This window comes from Geotrypetes seraphini, chromosome 12 (assembly GCF_902459505.1).
Source record: "Geotrypetes seraphini chromosome 12, aGeoSer1.1, whole genome shotgun sequence".
Lineage (NCBI taxonomy): Eukaryota > Metazoa > Chordata > Amphibia > Gymnophiona > Dermophiidae > Geotrypetes > Geotrypetes seraphini.
Window position 1 is genome coordinate 61,733,260 of NC_047095.1, and position 21,470 is coordinate 61,754,729.

Consider the following 21,470-nt stretch of genomic DNA (forward strand, 5'->3'; position numbering starts at 1 on the left):
AACGGGCCACTGCTGCCTATTTATCCAAGCCACCGCCACACTAACATCATCTTCATGCAGCGACTGCACAAGTCTCCCTTCCCCCCCCCGATGTCAATTCTGGCCCGGAACTTCCTCTTCGACATCAGAATTGACGTTGGGGAGGGGGGGGGAAGCTTGTGCAGTCGCTGCACGAAGATGATGTTAGTGCAGCAGTGACTTGGACAAATATGCTGTGGCGGTGGCTTGAGGAGGGGCCAGGCCAGGAGAGAGAATGAAAGACAGAGGAGGGAGGGGGCATGGAGAGATAAAGAAAGATAGAAAGGGGGAGCCGGGAGAGAGAAAGACAGAAAGAAGGGGGAGGGCAAGGAGAGAGAAAGAAAGAAAGGATGCACAGTCAGAAGGAAGTACAAGCAGAGACTCATGAAATCACCAGACAACAAAGGTAGGAAAAATGATTTTCTTTTCAATTTAGTGGTCAAAATGTGTAGTTTTGAGAATTTATATCTGCTGTCTACATTTTGCACTATACTTAACGTGTTCTTGGGGGGGGAGGGGGGTACGGGATCCAGGATACGGGGTAGGGCGGGGGAAGATCCAGTGAGGGTCCGGTCCCGTTTAGTTGGAAAAAAATAAATGATCACGTTGCATATACCCCACTTTTGTTAGCTTTTAATTCAATGGGTCACATGCGTTTAAAAAATACCCCAAAAACCACTGATCCCAATTCAGATTCCTGGGGCACTCCACCATTTCTCCACTCTGAAAATGTATCATTTAGTCCTACTCTCTATTTTCTATCCTTTAGCCAGTTACTCCTTCAGGAGTCTCTACTGAGTGACTTTATCAAATGGTTTTGGAAAATTCATTATCTCAAACAGCTTATCCTTATCCACTATGGCAGATTCTCCAAAGACATAAAACATAAAACAAGAAAAACAACATATAAAAACATGGTAAAATGCTCCCATTACAAACGGTGGATTGGCAGTTATGAGTCTAGGCAAGTGAAAAGTCTGCTTAAACAAAAATGCTTTAAGGAGCTTCTTGAAGGCAGGAATATGGGTGATTACTCTTAATTTTTCAAGGAGTGAGTTCCATAAAATGGGTTGTGCTACTGGTAAAACCTAGAGGATGTCTAGTAACTTCTGTCTTGCTGATCGTAATAAATGTGGGGGCGGATATATTTATTGCAGGACACGCACAATAAAAGGCTTTATGGATTAAAGTCACTAGGCCCGATATTCAAAGGATTTATGCTTCAGAGTTTAAGAGCTATGCTCATAAACTGGCCTCTGAAAACTTACTGGAGTTGAATGCATAATTTTTTTTACACAAAATTTCACTAAGGCTGATGTTCAAACAATTTAACTGGCTAGAAATGGTCACTGATCGGATAAAAGTGGCTTATTTGGGGCTATCTGCTAATTTTTAGTAGCAATTAACTGGTTAATGATACTGAAAGTTAGAGTTTAGGACCAGCGACATAGTGAGGGAAAAGTGTAGACAGTGGCATAGTGAGGATGCCTGGGGCAGTGGCGCCCCCATGCCTTCTTCTCTACCTGCACTCCTTCCTCACCCTCTTCCGCCATGTAGGTTCACTCCTTCCCTTCCCCATATCTTGTTAACTTCCCCAGTGCGAGCAGCATCTCTAACCTGCTGCCCACACCAGCCTCGACTCTCCCTCTGATGTCACTTCCTGATCCTGCAACCAGGAAGTGACTTCAGAGGAAGAGCCGAGGCTGGCGCAAGCAGAAGGTTAGAACTGCTGCTCGTGCCACTGGAACTGCTGCTCATGCCAGTGAAGAGTTAGAAGCACAGGGGGAAGGGAGGGGCGGGGAAGGACCGGGGGAGGGGGAGACAGAGAGGAGAAGAGGTGTCAGCACCCCCAGAAAGACAGTGCTTAGGGCGGTCTGCACCCTTACTATACCACTGGCTGTATCAAAGAGGTGGGTGTTTCCAAATGCACTCTCTTCATAAGAACATAAGAAGTTGCCACCACTGGGTCAGACCAGAGGTCCATCGCGCCCAGCGGTCTGCTCCAGCGGGGGCCCATCAGGTCTGTGACCTGTGAAGTGGTTCCTGACCATTTCTGTAACCTACCTCTACATCTATCTATAATCCTCAATCCTCTCATCCTTTAGGAACCTATCTAAACCTTCCTTGAAACCCTGTAGTGTGCTCTGGCCTATCACAACCTCCGGAAGCGCATTCCATGTTCATCTATTGAGAAATGCCTTGTCCTTCAAGGAATGGGCCAGGTGATCTTTTATTAGAAGATAAGTGGATTTTTGCAATGATTCACTTTAGAGCCATATGAATTGAAAATTAGAAACGGAGAGTGAAACAAAATGTATTGAAGGAATGAAAACCAAAGTCAAACCTCCACTATATATATGTTCAAATCACAATAGTTCCTCAGAATGCAACACAATAAAGTAGTGTGGTATCCGTCCTCACTGGAACATTTTTTTGTGAATATTGAACTAATGTGCAACTTCTTATGTCTTGTAATAAGTTATAAAAATTTATAAAGTGTCAGTGCATTATTTATAAAGCATAATGGTCTCTATAGTTCTATTTAGTACATAGTAAATAACTTAGCTTTAAACCGGGTCTGCCTCATTCCCCACCGACGCGTTCAAAATTTTCTTCAGGGTCGGGGACAGAGAGAGCAGAACTATCCGGATCTTACTGCTACTGCTCCAGCAATCAACATAGAGACTTAGCGTTTGCTAAAAATCCGGATAGTTCTGCTCTCTCTGTCCCCGACCCTGAAGAAAATTTTGAACGCGTCGGTGGGGAATGAGGCAAACCCGGTTTAAAGCTAAGCTATTTACTATGCACTAAATAGAACTATAGAGACCATTATGCTTTATAAATAATGCACTGACACTTTATAAATTTTTATAACTTATTACAAGACATAACAAGAAGTTGCACATTAGTTCAATATTCACAAAAAAATATTAGAGGCTACTTCTTATTCTGATTTTAGAAAATCATTAAAGACACGCCTGTTTGACATGTTTACATCTTAGTTGTGGTACTGTTTAACTGATGTATACCAATTTTTAATTGATTGTTTTAATATGTATTTTATCTACACTGACTGTATGTATTTTTCCCTTTGTTGTCAACCGCTTCGAACCTTCAGTATAGCGGTATACAAAAATAAATTATTATTATTATTTAAAGAGTGAATACACTTGTAGGTCAATAAGAAGAGTTTGAACTATGCGGAAGTGGATGGGGAGCCAGTGAAGTGACTTGAGGAGAGGGGTGATGTGAGCATAGCGACTCTAGTGAAATATAAGTCATGCTGCAGCATTCTGAATGGACTGAAGGGGAGAGAGATAGTTACGCGGGAGGCCAGTGAGAAGCAGGTTGCAATAGTCTAGGCAAGAGGTGATGAGGGAGTGGATAAGGGTAATGGTAGTGTGCTCAGAGAGGAAAGGTCAGATTATAGTGCTGTTATAGAGAAAGAAGCGATAGGTTTTGGCAGTCTGTTGGATTTGCACAGAGAAGGAGAGATAAGAGTCAAAGATGACACCAAGATTGTGAGCTGATGAGAATGTCATCCATTGAGCTAGAGAGAAGAGGTAGAGGAGATGTAGGTTTGGACAGAAGGATAAGTAGTTCAGTCTTGACCATGTTTAGTTTTAAGTAACGGCAGGATATCCAGGCTTGGATTCCTGTAGAAATTTCAGGTGTAGAGTGGTAGATCTGGGAGTCATCAGCAAAGAGGTTATATTGAAAACCATGGGAAGAGATCAGAGTACCAAGGGAATGAGTATAGATGGAGAGAAGGTCCCAGGAGAGAGCCCTAGGGTACTCCAATCGATAGTGGTAGAGATGTGAAGGAGGATCCACCACTGGATCCCCTAAAGGTGAAATGTAAGAGATGGGAAGAGAACCAGAAGAGAACATGGCCCTGGAATCCAAAGACAGCTGGTCAAGGAAAAGGCAGTGGTCTACAGTGTCAAAAGCAGAGGATAAATCAAGAAGGATGAGGACAGATTAGTGGTCTTTGGATCTGGCTAGGAAGATGTCATTAGAGAGTGCAGGAGGCGAAAGCCTGATTGGAGTGGGTCAAAGATGGCTAGGGATGATAGAAGGTCCAGGCAGCGGTAGTGAATAGCACCACTTAGATAAGAAGGGGAGGAAGGAGATTGGTCGATAGTTGGTAGGGCAGGTAGGGTCCAGTGAAGGTTTTTTGAGGAGCTGTGTAATTACAAGATGTTTGAAGGCATCAGGGACAGTTGCAGTGGAAAGTGATAGATTGAGGATGCAAGAGGTAGAAAGTGTGACCGTAGGAGAGATAGCATTGAGTAGAGGGGTAGGAATCGAGTCAGAGGAACAGGTATGAGTTTGGAAGCGGAGAGAAGTGCTGTTTCCTTTTCAGTGATTTTAATAAAGGAGGTGGGGACTGAGGGAGGGTTCACAAAGTGGGCAGGGGGAGGGAGTGGTGGAGGTGGCTTGGTTGAGAAGTCAAGGTTTTGTGGACCTTGTCATAGAAGTAATTGGCCATAGTCTGGGAGGGAAGTGATGGAGAGGGTTGGAAGTGGGGCACTTTGAGCAGAGAGTTCAGCGTGGCAAAGAGATGGCGAGGGTTGAAGCCAAGAGAATCAGTCAAGCAGGTATAGTAGTCTTGTTTGGCAAGCGTAAGAGCAAACTATAAGGTCAGGAGGAATTTGAAGCGAATGAAGTCAGCATGGGTGCAGGAAGTGAGCCAGAGATGTTCAGCAGATCTGGCACAGAAGCATAAGTAGCAGATTTTTGGGTACAACCAGGGCTGGGGTTTGATGTGCCTTACAGAGTGTGGGGTGGGAGAAGCAAGGGTATCTAAAACAGAGGAAAGAGTGGTATTATAGGAGCTTTGTTTACAGACTGGTGTAGCATAGTGGCAGAGAGTGTAGGGTTCATTAGCTGAAAATTCCTAAACATTTTGGTGGAGATTGGCCAGGTCTGGGAGGGGGGAGGGTGATGGGCTGTGAAAGTTATTAGATGGTTTTCCGAGTGGAAGAATTGTAGTACAGAAATCTGTGATAGAGCAATTAGAGAAGAGGACAAGATCAAGACAGAGGTTGTTCCAGTGGGTAGGGACGGTAGAGCACAGTTGAAGATTGAATGAGGATGTTAAGGCTAGATGCATAAGAGTTGAAAGGGTCATCAGTGTGAATGTTCAAATCACCAACATTGAGAGAAGGAGACGAGGGCTGAAGTAAGAAGGAGAGCCAGGAATCAAAGTCAGTGAGAAAGGAAGAAAGGGACTTATCAGGGGGGTTGATAAATGACCGCTATCTAGAGGGGTAGAGGAGCAAATAGTTGGATGGGATGGACCTCGAAGGAAGAAAAGCAGTGCAACTGAGGTGGAAGAAGGGGTTGAAATCTACAAGAAGGTGAGAGCAGTAGCTGAGCACCAACTCTGTGACCAGCTGGGAAAGTATGGGTAGAGTTGCCAGATTTTCCTTTCTCCTCATCTTCCAGCAAATAATTTCAGGGCTCTTTTATCTCAAACAGTGGTACAAAGCGTCCTTAGCACACCCTTACGTGGATCATTCCTGCAAGCAAGGACATTTTTACCACTGCCTATTTCATAGGCAATAGGGACTCAAGTGCACCAATTGGTCACTGCGTGGCAATGAAGCTGCTCTAACCAATGAGCGCAGAACATGCCGCTCATCGCCCAAGACATGGCCCCTGTGTCTCTGAATGCATGCTCCTACAAGTGACTTTAACCTTCTCTGGCAAAAACAGCACTGTTGGTTACATTAATTCTTTAAGATTTTCTAAAGTTCACTGGTTGTAAAGCCCTGATTTACAGACTTGCTCTGCCCTGCTCTTTGCAATCTCAGGTTGAGATGCTAATGAACGTCTCAACTAAGGATTTTTCTAATTTAGTCTAATGGTTTATTGTATTTGCACCCTCTTACCTTTATGGTTTTGGTCTGGAGTCTGAGTCCGTTTAAAGTGTTAATGGCTTTCTCTGCATCCTTTGGGTCAATATAGTTAACAAATCCATATCCTAAACTCTGCCCTGTTGGAAAAAAAAATGGAAACAAACAACAAAGAAAAAGAACTCAGTAATTGTTTCAGCACACGTGAGATTTACAATTGTGGCTTTATAATGCCCTTCTATCATTTCCCCCCTCACTTTTCACCACTTCTTTCTGCCTGCAACTCTAAGGAGTTAATTATGAAGGTCGCTTAAACACTAACAAATGTTGTTTGGTCCTCCAAATGTGTTATATAGCAATAATGAAATGCATGTTAATTAAGTTACTGCGAGATGCATAATAATGAGATGCAAAGGTAACATAAGGCCCAATGCTCCCAGGCTCCGACCTGTGAGCATCAAAATAAAGAGTTTCCCCTCCCCCTGGGAGGATACGCCTGAGCCTTCCCCCCAGCAACCAAGCCCGCTCTCTCCCTCTCCCTTCTCACTCTAAGGCTCTCCACCTTCTCTAGGTTTCCCCAGGCCTGATGAATATCTAATTGTGGTAGGGCAGGAGTTATTCCTAGTCACTCTTGCCCATGCTGGCACCAGGTTAAAAATGGCAGCTAGCAAATACTGTTTGGATGGGTATCTCTGGGAGGGGGAAAAGGAAAGCTGCTTATCCACTGTGGTCTCTTTAAAATATGCTCTCTGGGACCATGTGTTAATCAAGGACCATGGGTTGTTGTCTCCCATGCTAAATTAGGGTGTGCAATGACATGTAAATATGTTCTATGCAGTTATTAAAGAGATCCCATTAATTTTAATAAAGCTTATTTACTGACAATGCAAATTAATGTGCAACTGTTTGATAACTAGGCCCCTTAGAAAGAACAAAGCCTGACAATGTTGATGCTTTAAGTAATGACAACGAAGTCCACTTAATTATATAAACTCGGTCCTCCCGATATCCAGCCAATAGTGGTAAGGATTTTCCTGCTGCCACCAGGATATTCAACGAAAGGTCCTGTCTGGACTTTGACATTGAATGTCTTTTTTTTTTTTTAAGCTGGCTAACATAGTATAAACACAGCCAATTTAGTCAATATTCAGCCCTTGACCATATAAACCAAATGCTTAAATGACTGCTAGTTATGTGGCCTGATTTAAACGGTGAGTGGCTGAGTATCAGTACTTAACCCAATTCCGCCCCTGGAATGCCCACAACGTGCTAACCGGCCATTTTCAGTGGAGAAAACTGGTTAAATGTTGCTGAAAATGACTGAGCAGCCATAGACAAGCAACTTAATCGGTCGGTAGCCGTTTCTGGTGGTGAAATCATTTTGAATATTGGCCAGAGGGTTTCCAAAGTAAATATTAATTTAGAAAAAACAGAAATATACGATCACACATTTATAATGGACCAACACAATACATTGTAGGGCTAGACTTCAGGAGCTAAAACTTACTCAGGTCAAGACAGAATGAGCATAAGATGGCAATACTAGAAACTATATGTGAATCATGAAGAGCATTACAACGATAGTTTAAAGGGTCGCGGTAGAGGGAAAGATGGATGGGCGATTAGAATGTGTCAGGCAGCAAAGTTTTGTAATGATAATAAATTAGATCATCCAGATCTTTGCTAAGTCTTTCATTGTTAAGTAGTAGCATAGGTGGCAGAACGGGGAAGGCCACTGGGGCTATGGCCTCCCCCAAAAGTCTCGGTTGCTGTGGTTTTGGCCCTCCGGCGCACCCTTTTTCTGGTGTTTGTTTAATCTTTGGACAGCCACCGTGCAGCTGGTCTGCCCTGGAACCCTTCATTCTACTTCCAGGGCCAGGCCTACCCGTGGATGCTGCATGGCGGTTGCTGAAGACGTAAAACTAAAGCGCTAGTAGCAGGGACTCGGGAGCTGTTTAGAGGTCATGCCCCAGGGACCCCCCCTTCCCCCCCAAACAAAGCAGCCTTCTGCTGCCTATGAGTACTAGTACTAGCATAAAATCTGTTATTACTACTTGGGATCTAGCTAGGTATTTGGGATCTGGATTGGCCACTGTTGGAAACAGGATACTAGGCTTGATGAACTTTTGGTCTCTCACAGTATTACAATTCTTATGTTCTTATGTGAGCCTAATATAGGATAACCAAGCCATTGTGACATCACTGATGATTTTGGCTCTTAGGCCTTGGTGAAATGAGGCATTATGACATCACAATATCAGCTCTGGAATATTCCTATTCTTTGAGTTTCTGCCAGGTATTTGGGACCTGGGTGGACCACTGTTGGAAACAGGATACTAGGCTTGATGGACCTTTTTTTCTGCCTCAGTATGACAATTCATATGTTCTTATGATCATTTAACTTCAAAAATTTTATACTCCTGGATTGTTTTAAAGTTTAATTTGAAGGGTCCTAATTAAGATCATTGACTCTTCTCTAGTCCCAAAAAGTGGAGGTGTCACCTTGGTTTGTTTTGTGCCATCTTTAATATTTGGCCTGTTTCACGCATATAACATCCTTCTTCGCATTTTTTATACCTCGTAATATATGCTGTATTAGAGAAGGATCATGAGTAGTATGCCCTTATAGGTAACAGATGGCAAGGCCAGCTCAAGGGGTTGTGGCTCCCTGAGCCAACTTTTGCTTTAGGAAGGATTGTAGTGTGCACGAATGCGTTAGTGCACGCTAACCACTAAAGACGTCCATTATTCCCATAACACACTTAGCACCCTTTGATGAATTCCCCCTATCCTGGGATTAGTCTTAGGGTTACAGGATGTCCAGGAAATCCCAGACATGTTCTTTTTAGAGGACTGTCCAGATGCCTGGACAGACTTAGACTTTCCAAAACCCGGCAGACAGGTTGGGAAGGCAGGGGCTCTTCTCCCTTGAAAAGAGGAGACTCAGAGGAGACATGATAGAGACTTTCAAGATCATGAAGGACATAGAGAGGGTGGAAAGGGAAACACAGATTATTGGGAACCACAAGCACAAGGGGACACTCAGAGAAGCTGAAAGGGGACAATTTTAGAACCAATGCTAGGAAGTTCTTTTTTACACAGAGGGTGGTGGACACCTGGAATGCGCTTCCGGAGGTTGTGATAGGACAGAGTACACTACGGGGGTTCAAGGAAGGATTGGATAAATTCCTGAACGATAGGGGGATTGAAGGATACAGATAGAGGTAGAGATAGGTTTTAGACAGAGTATGGATAGAAGGATAAAAGGGATTGGAGAAGGATCACATTACAGATCATGGGCCTGATGGGCCGCCGCGGGTGCGGACTGCTGGGCACGATGGACCTCGGGTCTGACCCAGCGGAGGCAACTTCTTATGTTCTTATGTTTTGCAAATCCCCGAGCCTTGGCTGTGTCTGGAGGGCCTCTGAGTATATCACATGCATCCGCAGACGCTTGGAGGAAAGAAGAGATGAGGCTTTGTGGGGGAGTGGCTGGGGGCGAAATGGGGCAGGGCCATGTATCCGAGATTTTATGTCACTAAAAATGGTAACCCTAGTTAGTCTTGCAATATGAGCTGTGTAAATGGGTACACCGTCAATAGCGCGTAGGAGATTGGCACGCCGACATTTCTGCTCCGTCACATGCACGCACCGACAAGTGCGTGCATAAAGGGAGGGGAATTGTTGAGGTGGAATTCAGATTGCATTGGCATTGAACACCCCCCCTCAAGGAGAATGCGAGTGTGTGGGGAGGTTCCCCCCCTCTCAGAGCGCAAACGGGAAGGGTGGACACGGGAAGGGCGAAATGCTCAGAGTGGAGAGCGGAGAGCGCGAGTTGTAAGTTTAGTGGAGGGAGTTTCCCCACACACACCACTTCAATGAGAGGATGAGTGTAGTGGGGGGTTCCCTCCCCCCCCTCAGAACGCATAAGGGAAGGCATAGGGCGGTGGTCATTTGTCCTGTGTGCAGATGTCAAGGTGGAATTGTCAGCGCGCCAATGTCCTGCGTGCATTTGACGGGTCACCTTGTAAATGTTAGGGCTCATACCACAAGACTGGCTCCATGCTGGAAGAAAGTTGGTGCCATCGCTTATCAAGGTTTTGAACTTATACTCCGTACATTTAGGGAATAAGTGGTAAGTGGCATCTAAGCTACTTCCACCCATGGGTTGACCTAACCCTGGATATTCATTGCTGGGACATGCAGCTTCTCCAGACAGAAATCCCTGCCCAAAACCTCCGAAAAACAAATCCAAAGGAAATCTAGTAACATAGTAGATGACGGCAGATAAAGACCCGAATGGTCCATCCAGTCTGCCCAACCTGATTCAATTTAAATTTTTATTTTTTTTCTTCTTAGCTATTTCTGGGCAAGAATCCAAAGCTCTACCTGGTACTGTGCTTGGGTTCCAACTGCCGAAATTTCCGTTAAAACCTACTCCAGCCCATCTACACCCTCTCAGCCACTGAAGCCCTCCCCAGCCCATCCTCCACCAAACGGCCATGCACAGACCAGACCGTGCAAGTCTGCCCGGTACTGGCCTTAGTTCAATATTTAATATTATTTTCTGATTCTAGATCCTCTGTGTTCATCCCACGCTTCTTTGAACTCAGTCACAGTTTTACGCTCCACCACCTCTCTCGGGAGTGCATTCCAGGCATCCACTACCCTCTCCGTAAAGTAGAATTTCCTAACATTGCCTTTGAATCTACCACCCCTCAACCTCAAATTATGTCCTCTGGTTTTACCATTTTCCTTTTTCTGGAAAAGATTTTGTTCTACGTTAAAACAGTGGTCCTCCTGGGTGCTTTCCCCAGCCACTGGATGAAGCATTGAGGTCTGGACCTCCCTGTCCATCCTCTCATCCAGACACACGGAAGGCCATTTTTGATAGTGTGAATAAACATAGAAACATAGAAATAGACGGCAGATAAGGGCCCACGGCCCATCTAGTCTGCCCACCTTAATGTCCCTCCCCTACCTTTGCCCTGTGAAGAGATCCCATTGCCGATCCCATTTGGCCTTAAAATCAGGCACGCTGCTGGCCTCAATCACCTGTAGTGGAAGACTATTCCAGCGATCAACCACTCTTTCAGTGAAAAAGAATTTCCTGGTGTCACCTCGTAGTTTCCCGCCCCTGATTTTCAACGGATGCCCTCTTGTTGTCGTGGGACCCTTGAAAAAGAAGATATCTTCCTCCGCCTCGATGCGGCCCGTAAGATACTTGAACGTCTCGATCATGTCCCCCCTCTCTCTGTGCTCCTCGAGCGAGTATAGCTGTAATTTGTCAAGCCGTTTTTCGTATGGTAGATCCTTGAGTCCCGAGACCATCCGGGTGGCCATTCTTTGCACCGACTCCAGTCTCAGCACATCCTTGCGATAATGCGGCCTCCAGAATTGCACACAGTATTCCAGGTGGGGCCTCACCATGGATCTATACAATGGCATAATGACTTCCGCCTTACGACTGACGAAACCCCTGATTTGGATGTCCATCTTTTTTTTTTTGGGGGGGGGGGAGGTTTAAAATCACCTATTCAAACATCTCAGCCAACAGGACATCCAACCTTAGAATGCCTAACTTTTTGGGCCATTTTCAACCACAAAAATGTCCAAACCCAAGCCATTTGGACGTAGGAGGGACCACCATTTATACTACACTGGCCACACAGACATGCCAGAAGGTACTGCTGTAAACTTCATGTAAAGGGTATCAGGTACACATTTCACCATAGCCCCCTCATAATGTATGATGAGCCCTCCAAAATTCCCTCAAACCCCACTATACCCACCTGTCTACCACCCCAATAGCCCTTATGGTTGCAGGTGTCTCCTATATGGAAGTACAGTAGGATTGGGGGGAGAGGAGGGGGTTGGTGGGCTCACACTTTCCACCATAAATATAGTGGGTAGAATAGGATATGCGCCTGGATCCCCAACCACCTGCTTTCCCATTCCAGATGTTGCTGTTCTAGAGACAGGTATGTCCCTGTACATATGCCCTAACTTGGATGTCTCAGCTCCATCTTCAGCATTCTATATAAAAAGAGCTTTCATATGTCTTCTCCTATTAAAAATTCTGAACCAGTTCCCTATGTTAACTGGTACATTGAATATTTATGTTGATTTTTTTTTTTTTTATTGTTTCCAAAAACAAAATCCATAAATGTGAGGCTAGAATAGGATATGTGCTGTTCTAGAGACATGTATGTACTGTTTTATTCAGATATATTGAGGGTGGGAGGGGGGTCAGTGACCAGTGGGGAAGTGGGGGGGGAGTAATGACTTAATCCCTCCAGTGGTTATCTGGTCAGTTTGGGTACCTTTGTGGCACTTAGAAATTTCAAAAACAGGTCTAGTTCCGGACATCTACATTGCGTCCTGGAAGTTTTAGAAAATATTCGATTTTCACTGCAAGGCGTCCAAATGCGAGGCATGTCCAAAGCCCGCCCATAAAATGCCTCCAACGCGCCCCCTTGAACTTTGGATGCTCAGCGGTAAAAAAGTCTAATGAGACATCTAGAAAGATGGTTTGGAAAATCGGCATTTGGACGCCTTGGTGGTTTTTTGGGGGAAGTCTTTGTGTTTTGAAAATAAACCCCACGGTGTCTCTCATCCATCGACAGTTTTGCAGCGGGTGCTCTTGCTTTGCGCAGCTCACGGGGGTTTTCACTTTTTCACCCCTGAGCTCGCGCTTACTCTCTTCCGTTATCCCAACAGAGGTGAACTCCATGCCTCGCGGGCTGCTCTCTTTCCTTTCCCTCCCGGTCAATGGCAGGGAGCGTGGGAGACCAAAAACACTTTCTCTAGCCACACAAACACTTTTATCTCCCTTAACTCTCCTTCCCCCTGTGACATCTACTGTCGCTCACCTACCATAACTGTAGAATTCTGTAACTCTAAACTGTAACTTTTAGCGCAACTTTTAGGTGCCACTCCTCGCCAATTTAACACTTGAGGCATGCTCTGGCCCAGCCAGTTTCCAGCAATCCCTTGGGGAATCTTACCCAGACTTCTAAACTCTCATTCCCCAGAGGGATTACATGTGCTTTTTAATGATCCAGTTATAGGTAATTCTGCCATGATTATTGCTTTTGCAAGTAAAAGGTAACTAGCTGGATGGGACCTTTGCTTCGAATTGTCTCTTAGGTATTATGCCAACAATTCCATATTACGGGAAACTATTTAGGTCAGTGGTTCGCAACCCTGTCCTGGAGGCTCACCAGCCAGTCGGGTTTTCGGGATAGCCCTAATGAATATGCATGAGAGAGATTTGCATATAATGGAGGTGACAGGCATGCAAATCTACTCCATGCATATTCAGGACAGGGTTGGGAAACACTGCTATAGAGCACTGAATATATCTGATAGCGTTCTAGAAATAACGTAGAAAACTTCTAAAATAGCTTCCACTGTGTGCTAGAACAGTGGTTCCCAACCCTGTCCTGGAGGACCACCAGGCCAGTCGGGTTTTTGGGATAGCCCTAAGGAATATGCATGGAGCAGATTTGCATGCCTGCCACTTCCATTATATGCAAATCTCTCTCATGCATATTCATTAGGGCTATCCCAAAAATCTGACTGGCCTGGTGGTCCTCCAGGACAGGGTTGGGAACCATTGATTTAAGTAACTGATTGGGAAAGTTATCGCTATTAAAATTCCTTATCTATATCTATCTATCTTTACACACAACTTTATCATGCGAATTCATTATTATTTAGGGGCCCTTTTACTAATCCCCAAATTCTTAAAGTCCGCCTAAAGTTAAGCGCCTAAATCACTGATTAATAGGCTTAATCAGCACCAATAAATGGCCCTTAACACCACCTCATAATTGCCATTAATTGAGCTCAATTGAAAGTTTGGCTCCTAACTTGAAAACCACGATTCTATAAAAACTGGGCGCCTGTTCCAAAGTGCGCCGTCGAAAGTGGGCATGGTTAGGGGTAGATTGTGGGCGAGTTTTTGAATGAAGTGCCTAACTTAGGCATACGCATTTAGGCCAAGAAAACTCTGGCATAACTATGGGGCGTCTAAGAATTTAGGATGCCTAGCGACGCCTACAGCTGCGTAGGCAGCGCTAAGCATGATTTTATACAGTGTGCCTAACTTTTATAGAATGTCACTTAGTGCCACACTATTGATATTTTAGGACATATATAGAATCGGGGCCTAAAGGCTAAGAAGCCCATTTTATACCGATGGGCTTCTTAGCATTCAGGCCCTGATTCTCTAACCGGCGCCATTGTCAGTGGCTCTCTTAAAAGCGGCTGCCGATCATGTGCCAATCACACAATGCGCACCGGTTAGAGAATTGCACCTCCGGCAAAGGTAGGCACCGTGAAATGTAGGCCAGGATTTTTCAGGCTTATATTTCCAGCGCCTGTTTTTGACGTGAATCCTGCCTTCATAGACGCTTCACGGTGCCTAACACTACTTCTGGCGTTAGCCACACCTGCAGTGGTGTTAGGCACCGTAAAGCGCCCATGGATATGTGTGATTCTGGCATCATAGGCGCCTTGAAAATCAGTTTAAAAGGAACATTGGATCATATGCTTTTTTACTGTCCAATGGTATATGCCTGCTGGCAACAGATATGGAGTCATGCTCAAATATTGTTATGTATGAATGTACCCTTAACATAGGCAGGAGTTATATTTAATCTCTTTGACACTTCTATTGATATAAGACCATAAGAATAGCCTTACTGGGTCAGACCAATGGTCAATCAAGCCCAGCAGCCCGTTCTTACAGTGGCCAATCCAGGTCACTAGTACCTGGCCAAACCCAAAGAGTAGCAATATTCCATGCTACCAATCCAGGGCAAGCAGAGGCTTACCCTATGTCTTTCTCAATAACAGACTATGGACTTTTCCTCCAGGAACTTGTCCAAACCTTTCTTAAAACCAGCTACGCTATCCACTCTTACCACATCCTCTGGCAACGCGTTCCAGAGCTTAATTATTCTCTGACTGAAAAAATTTTTCCTCCTATTGGTTTTAAAAGTATTTCCCTGTAACTTCATCGAGTGTCTCCTAGTCTTTGTAATTTTTGACAGAGTGAAAAATTAATCCACTTGTACCCGATCCACTTATACCCGATCCACTTGTAGACTTCAATCATGTCTCCCCCTCAGCCATCTCTTTTCCAAGCTGAAGAGCCCTAACCGTAAGTAAGAATAATAGCTGTATTGACAGCTGTAGCCATTCAGTCCATTTTGAGAACATGGAAAGATTCATCTTCACTATCATTTCAATTCTGGTGGAATTCAGTTTATTTAAAATATGAAGCAAAAAAAAGGGGTAAAAAAGCAGAATTTGATAAAGTATGGTTGCCCATTAAAAAAAATATGTGGAAAGTAATCAGGTTTGATTGTCATGAATGATTGGGTGTCTATGTATGTAGTGGTATGTATGTATGTATGTGGGGAAAACTGTGGGATGGGATATGTTTAGGATACATGTATATCCCTTGCTTATGTTAACATTATATGAAAGGTTTTGTATATATATTCTTGTCTGGATATTTTGTTATGAAAAAATTTTCAATAAAATTTTTGGAACTTAAAATGTCATTTAAATGACCTTTTTCACTTAGCTTAGGCGCCTTAGCAAAACAGTGCTGTTTAGAGAAACCAGGCCTTAGTGCTTGCTAAGCTTTTGTAAAGGGGCCCCTAAATGATAGACTGCCATTCAAACCAATAGGGCAGTTCTTCAAAAGGTGTGCCTGCAATTCCGCATTAATATAGGAGTATAAGCTACTTACACATGTGCTTGCCTTAAGTGCTAAATTGTAATCTAATATGCAAATGCATAGTGCAAATTGGGAAGGGGGCATCCATCGGGAAGGAGCACAAGAGGGATGTAGGTATGGCAAGCATCAATGTATGCAGCTTATAGAATACTATAAGATGCCTGTGTTGAGTGGAGCATTCAGATGCACGCACTTGCACTTACCGTTGACCTGGCTTTTTTGGTACGCCAGTGCACGCTCTGTGCTAGTGTTTCACAACAGCGACAGGGTGCCTTGATGCCATTATGGAAGTGGTGTGTTGCCTGGGTGCCAAAAAAGAGAGGCCAATTTGCAATTTGCACATCTTAGGAGAACTGTATTTATTATTCCCTGCTCACAATTTTTATTTCATATAATTGCAAATGTGACATCACATGTTTAGTCATGTCTCCATATTTTGTAATCCACCATATAATCTACAATATGCAAGTTTTAAAATTAGATTTTAATGTACAGTTCCATTTGCTTTTTGTCAATTTGTTTTATGTATTCTTTTGCTTGATATGACATTAGCAATTTATTTGGCTTATATAGGTTTTATTACTACCAAGTTTCCCCAAAAATAAGACCTACCCCGAAAATAAGCCCTAGCATGATTTTGGGGGTAGGTTTTAATATAAGCCTCACCCCCGAAAATAAGCCCTAGTTGCCGGCGGCAGCAGCGCTCCACCTGCGACCCTTCCATCTCTCCCACCCATCCGAACCCCGACTGCGAGACCGAAATACAGTACTTTATAACAAACCGCATCATCGGCAGCACAGCCCCATTGCGGCTTTCTCACGCCCGGGTATCATCAGCAACGTGGCAGAAGAACACCCGGGAATGAGAAAGCTGTGATGGGGCCTGTGCTGCCAACGATGTGGTTTGTTATAAGGCACTGTATTTCAGTTGCACGGTCGGGGTTCGGATGGGTGGGAGAGATGGAAGGGTCATCAGGGAGAGGGGGATACGCGGCAGCGGGGGGGATGGGTGGGATTAAAAAATGCTCCATGGGGGGAGGGATATAAGCTGCAAAGGCTCTGCTGCACAAGGGGAGGGAAGGATATAGGATGCAAGCGTTCTGCTGCACAGGGGGATGGGAGGGATAGAAAGATACTGCATAAGGGGATGTGTGAGAGGGGAGGAAAGATGGGGAGAGAAAGGAAATAAGAAGAATTGGGGTGGAGGAGAGGAAGGGAGAGATAATCATTGTACATGACAAAAAATAAGACCTCCCCAAAAATAAGACCTAGTGCCTTATTTTCGGGGAAACACGGTATATATATATTTTTGGTTTTAATTTATCATGGCTCCTTAGACTCTTCACAAAGGCACAGACGTCGAAACACTGCCAGTGTCCAGTCTTCAAGTCTTCGGAGCAATAAATTTGAACTGTAGACCCGTGGCTGATTGACATCTTATAGGACAATTCTGCACAATAGGGAAGTCGTGAGAATAACGGTTTACAATTTTACAAAGCTAAGGAGGTAGATGATCTATTGACCGTCAGAATAGTAGCAATGATGGGAGCTGAAGATTCTTTTCTTTCCAGATAATATAAGAACATAAGAGTTGTCATACTGGGCCAGACTGCAGGTCCATCAAGCCCAGTATCCTCTTTCCAAGAGTGACCAACCCAGGTCACAAGTACCAGGCAGAAACCCAAAGAGTAGCAACATTCCAGAGCTGATATTGTGATGTCATAATGCCTCATTCCACCAATGCCTAAGAGCCAGCCTCATCAGTGATGTCACAATGGCTTGATTGTTCTATACTTGGCGAACATAAGAGTTGCTATAATGGGTCAGACCGAAGGCCCATCAAGCCCAGTATCCTCTTTCCAAGAGTGACCAACCCAGGTCACAAGTACCAGGCAGAAACCCAAAGAGTAGCAACATTCCAGAGCTGATATTGTGATGTCATAATGCCTCATTCCACCAATGCCTAAGAGCCAGCCTCATCAGTGATGTCACAATGGCTTGATTGTTCTATACTTGGCGAACATAAGAGTTGCTATAATGGGTCAGACCGAAGGCCCATCAAGCCCAGTATCCTCTTTCCAAGAGTGACCAACCCAGGTCACAAGTACCAGGCAGAAACCCAAAGAGTAGCAACATTCCAGAGCTGATATTGTGATGTCATAATGCCTCATTCCACCAATGCCTAAGAGCCAGCCTCATCAGTGATGTCACAATGGCTTGATTGTTCTATACTTGGCGAACATAAGAGTTGCTATAATGGGTCAGACCAAAGGCCCATCAAGCCCAGTATCCTCTTTCCAAGAGTGACCAACCCAGGTCACAAGTACTTGTCAAGATCTCAGAGTAAAACAGATTTTATACTGCATATCCTACTGTTGTTATGCTCACATTACCCCTCCCCTCAAACTGCTTCACTGGCTCCCCGTTCATTTCCACATACAGTTCAAACTCCTCTTATTGACATACAAATGTATTCACTCTACAGCTCCTCAGTATCTCTCCTCTCTTATTCATTCATTCAATTTTCTATACCGTTCTCCCAGAGGAGCTCAGAACGGTTTACATAAATTTATTCAGGTACTTGAGCATTTTTCCCTGTTATCTCTCCCTACACTCTTCCCTGAGTACTATGTTTTTCGGGCAAGTATCTCTTGGCGGAACCCTTCTCCTCTATGACCAGCTCCCCCAAATCCGTCCTTTCTACCTTGCTGTACTATGTGCCTGGAACAACTTGCCTGACTCAGTATGTCAGGCCTCTTCTCTGGTGATATTCAAATCCAGGCTGAAAGCCCATGTTTTGAAGCTGCGTTTAGATCCTAACTCAACCAACCTGCACAGCACCCAGTTCTGCTGGTTATTCCCTCTACAGCCCCCCCCCCCCCCACTCTATCCGCCTCATCATTCCCCTTCTAATTCTCTACCTGATCAGCATATATAGATTCACCCTTTTGTCCTGTGTGTCTGTCATAATTACAGTAGATTGTAAGCTCTATCGGGCTAGGATTGTCTCTTGCGTGTTTAATGTGTGGTGCAGAGGTTAGAGCTACAGCCTAAGTACCCTGAGGCTGTGGGTTCAAATCCCTCACTGCTCCTTGTGACCCTGGGCAAGTCACTTAATTCCCTCATTGCCCCAGATACACAAGATAGAGTTTGAGCCCACCAAGACAGATACCTCCTTTTTCCTACTAGCCATACCTCTCCCTATGCAACCTAGCATCCTTCTAGCTTTCGCCATTACCTTTTCAACCTGTTTGGCCACCTTAAGATCATCACATACAATCACACCCAAGTCCCGCTCTTCCGTTGTGCACATAAGCTCTTCACTCCCTAATCTGCACCGTTCCCTCAGGTTTTTGCAGCCCAAATGCATGACTTTGTATTTCTTAGCATTAAATTTTAGCTGCCAAATTTCAGACCATTCTTCAAGCTTCGCCAGGTCTTTCTTCATGTTATTCACACCATCCGGTGTGTCTATTCTATTGCAGATTTTCGTATCATTCGCAAAGAGACAAATTTTACCCGACAACCCTTCAGCAATATCATTTATTATGCTCACATTACCCCTCCCTTGGGCCTGTTTAAAAGAACAGGCCCAAGATCAGAACCTTGAGGCACACCACTGGTAACATCCTTTCCTCAGAGCAATCTCCATTGATCATTACCGTCTGTCGCCTTCCACTCAACCAGTTCTTGACCCAGCCTGTTACTTTGTGACCCATCCCGAGGGCACTCAGTTTATTTATTAGACATCTGTGTGAAACACTGTCAAAGGCTTTGCTAAAATCTAAATACACCACATCTAGCGCACATCCTCTATCCAAGTTTCTGATTGCCCAGTCAAAGAAATTGATCAGATTTGTCTGACAAGACCTACCTCTAGTGAATCCATGTTGCCTCCAGTCCTGTAATCCACAGAATTCCAGAAACTTGACCATTCTCCGTTTTAAAAGTGTTTGCATTAATTTGCTTACCACAGAAGTCAGACTTATCGGCCTATAATTCCCTACTTCTTCCTTACTTCCACTAGAGACTCATTGAAAAGGTCAGTTAGTGGAGCTACCAGAACTTCCCTAACTTCCTTCAGCACCCTCGGATGTACACCATCCGGCCCCATTGCTTTGTCTACCTTTATTTTAGCTAGCTCCTCACAAACACAACCCTCTGAAAATCGATCAGGGTCTATTTCTCCTCCATCCCTATTCAAGTATCTCTTCTGTAATCTCACACCCGGCACTTCAGCCGTGAACACAGAACAGAAATATCTGTTAAGCAATTCGGCCTTTTCTTTATCAGCTTCTACATATTCCTCCCCTTCACCTTTGATTCTCACAAAGCCACTTTTGCACTTCTTCCTATCACTAATATAACTCAAAAAATGTCTTGTCTCCCCGTTTTACCATGTCAGCTATTTTTTCTTCCATTTGCATCTTTGCTTTTCTGACTACACGACCAGCCTCTCTTAATTTTTTCAGATATTTTTGCCTGTCTTCCTCTCTCTGCGATCTTTTGTAGTTTATGAAAGCTAACCTCTTATTCCTTACCTTCTCAGCTACTACTTTTGAGAACCAAAGCGGCCTTCTTTTCCTCTTACTTTTACTTACCGGTACTTGCCTCACAAAAAGGTTTGTCGCCCTTACAATCGCGCCTTTCAGTTTTGCCCACCGCATTTCCACTCCTTCCACACGTTCCCATTCAGACAATAATTCCTTGATGTAAACCCCTATCTGAACAAAGTTAGTTTTTTTAATGTCTAGAACCTTTGCTTTTGAATGAGCCCTCTCTATACCATGCAATGATCACTGGATACCCTCTGTAACATCAGAAACTCTAGTCTTGGTATTTTTGGAAAGAATAAAGAAATGACTCACATCTACCCGCTCCACTCCACTCAGTATTTTATAGACCTGTATCATATCTCCCCTGAGCCGTTTCTTCTCCAGGCTGAAGAACCCTAGTTGCTTTAGCCTTTCCTCATAGGGAAGTCATCCCATCCCTTTTACCATTTTTGTCGCTCTTTTCTGTATCTTTCTCTAATATCCTATTATGGATTAAGAACTGGTTAAAAGAAAACAGAGAGTAGGTTTAAATGGTCAATATTCTCAATGTAGAAGGGCAAATAGTGAGGTTCCCCAGGGGTCTGTTTATGGATCACTGCTTTTTAACATATTTATCAATGATCTAGAGACGGGAATAACTAGTGAGATAATTAAATTTGCTGATGACACAAAGTTGTTCAAAGTTGTTAAATTGCAGGAGGATTGTAAAAAGTTGCGAGAGGACCTTGTGAGACTGGAAGACTTGGGGTCAAAATGGCAGATGACGTTTAATATGAGCACATGCAAAGTGATGCATGTGGGAAAGAGGAACCCGAACTATAGCTACATGATACTGGGTTCTCTGTTAGGAGAAGGGAAAGGATCTAGGTGTCATTGTTGAGGATACGTTGAAACCCTCAGCTCAATATGCGACAGTGGTTAAGAAAGCAAGTAGAATGTTAGAGACTTATCAGGAAAGGAATGGAAAACAAAGATAAAAATGTTATGAGGCCCCTATATCATTCTATGGTACGGCCGAACCTCGAATACTGTGTGCAATTCTGGTTGCCAAATGTCAATAAAGATATAGTGGAGTTAGAAAAGGTACAGAGAAGGGCACCAAAAATAATAGAAGGGATGTGACAACTTCCATATGAGGAAAGGCTAAAGCAGCTAGGGCTCTTCAGCTTGAAGAAGAGACAGCTCAGGGATGATATCTATAAAATACTGAGTGGAGTAGAAAGGGTAGATGTGAACCGCTTGTTTAGTCGTTACAATAATATTAGGACTAGTGGGCAAGTG

General features: G+C 44.1%; 1 protein-coding gene across 1 annotated transcript in view; it reads right to left on the reverse strand.

Annotated features, from left to right (window-relative positions):
• ELAVL4 (ELAV like RNA binding protein 4) overlaps positions 1-21,470 on the reverse strand; it is a 282,994-nt gene that overhangs the window by 93,449 nt on the left and 168,075 nt on the right. Inside the window, exon 3 of the mRNA XM_033917154.1 lies at positions 5,916-6,019. Coding sequence (XP_033773045.1) covers positions 5,916-6,019 — 104 coding nt within the window. The remainder of the gene's footprint in view (positions 1-5,915; positions 6,020-21,470) is intronic.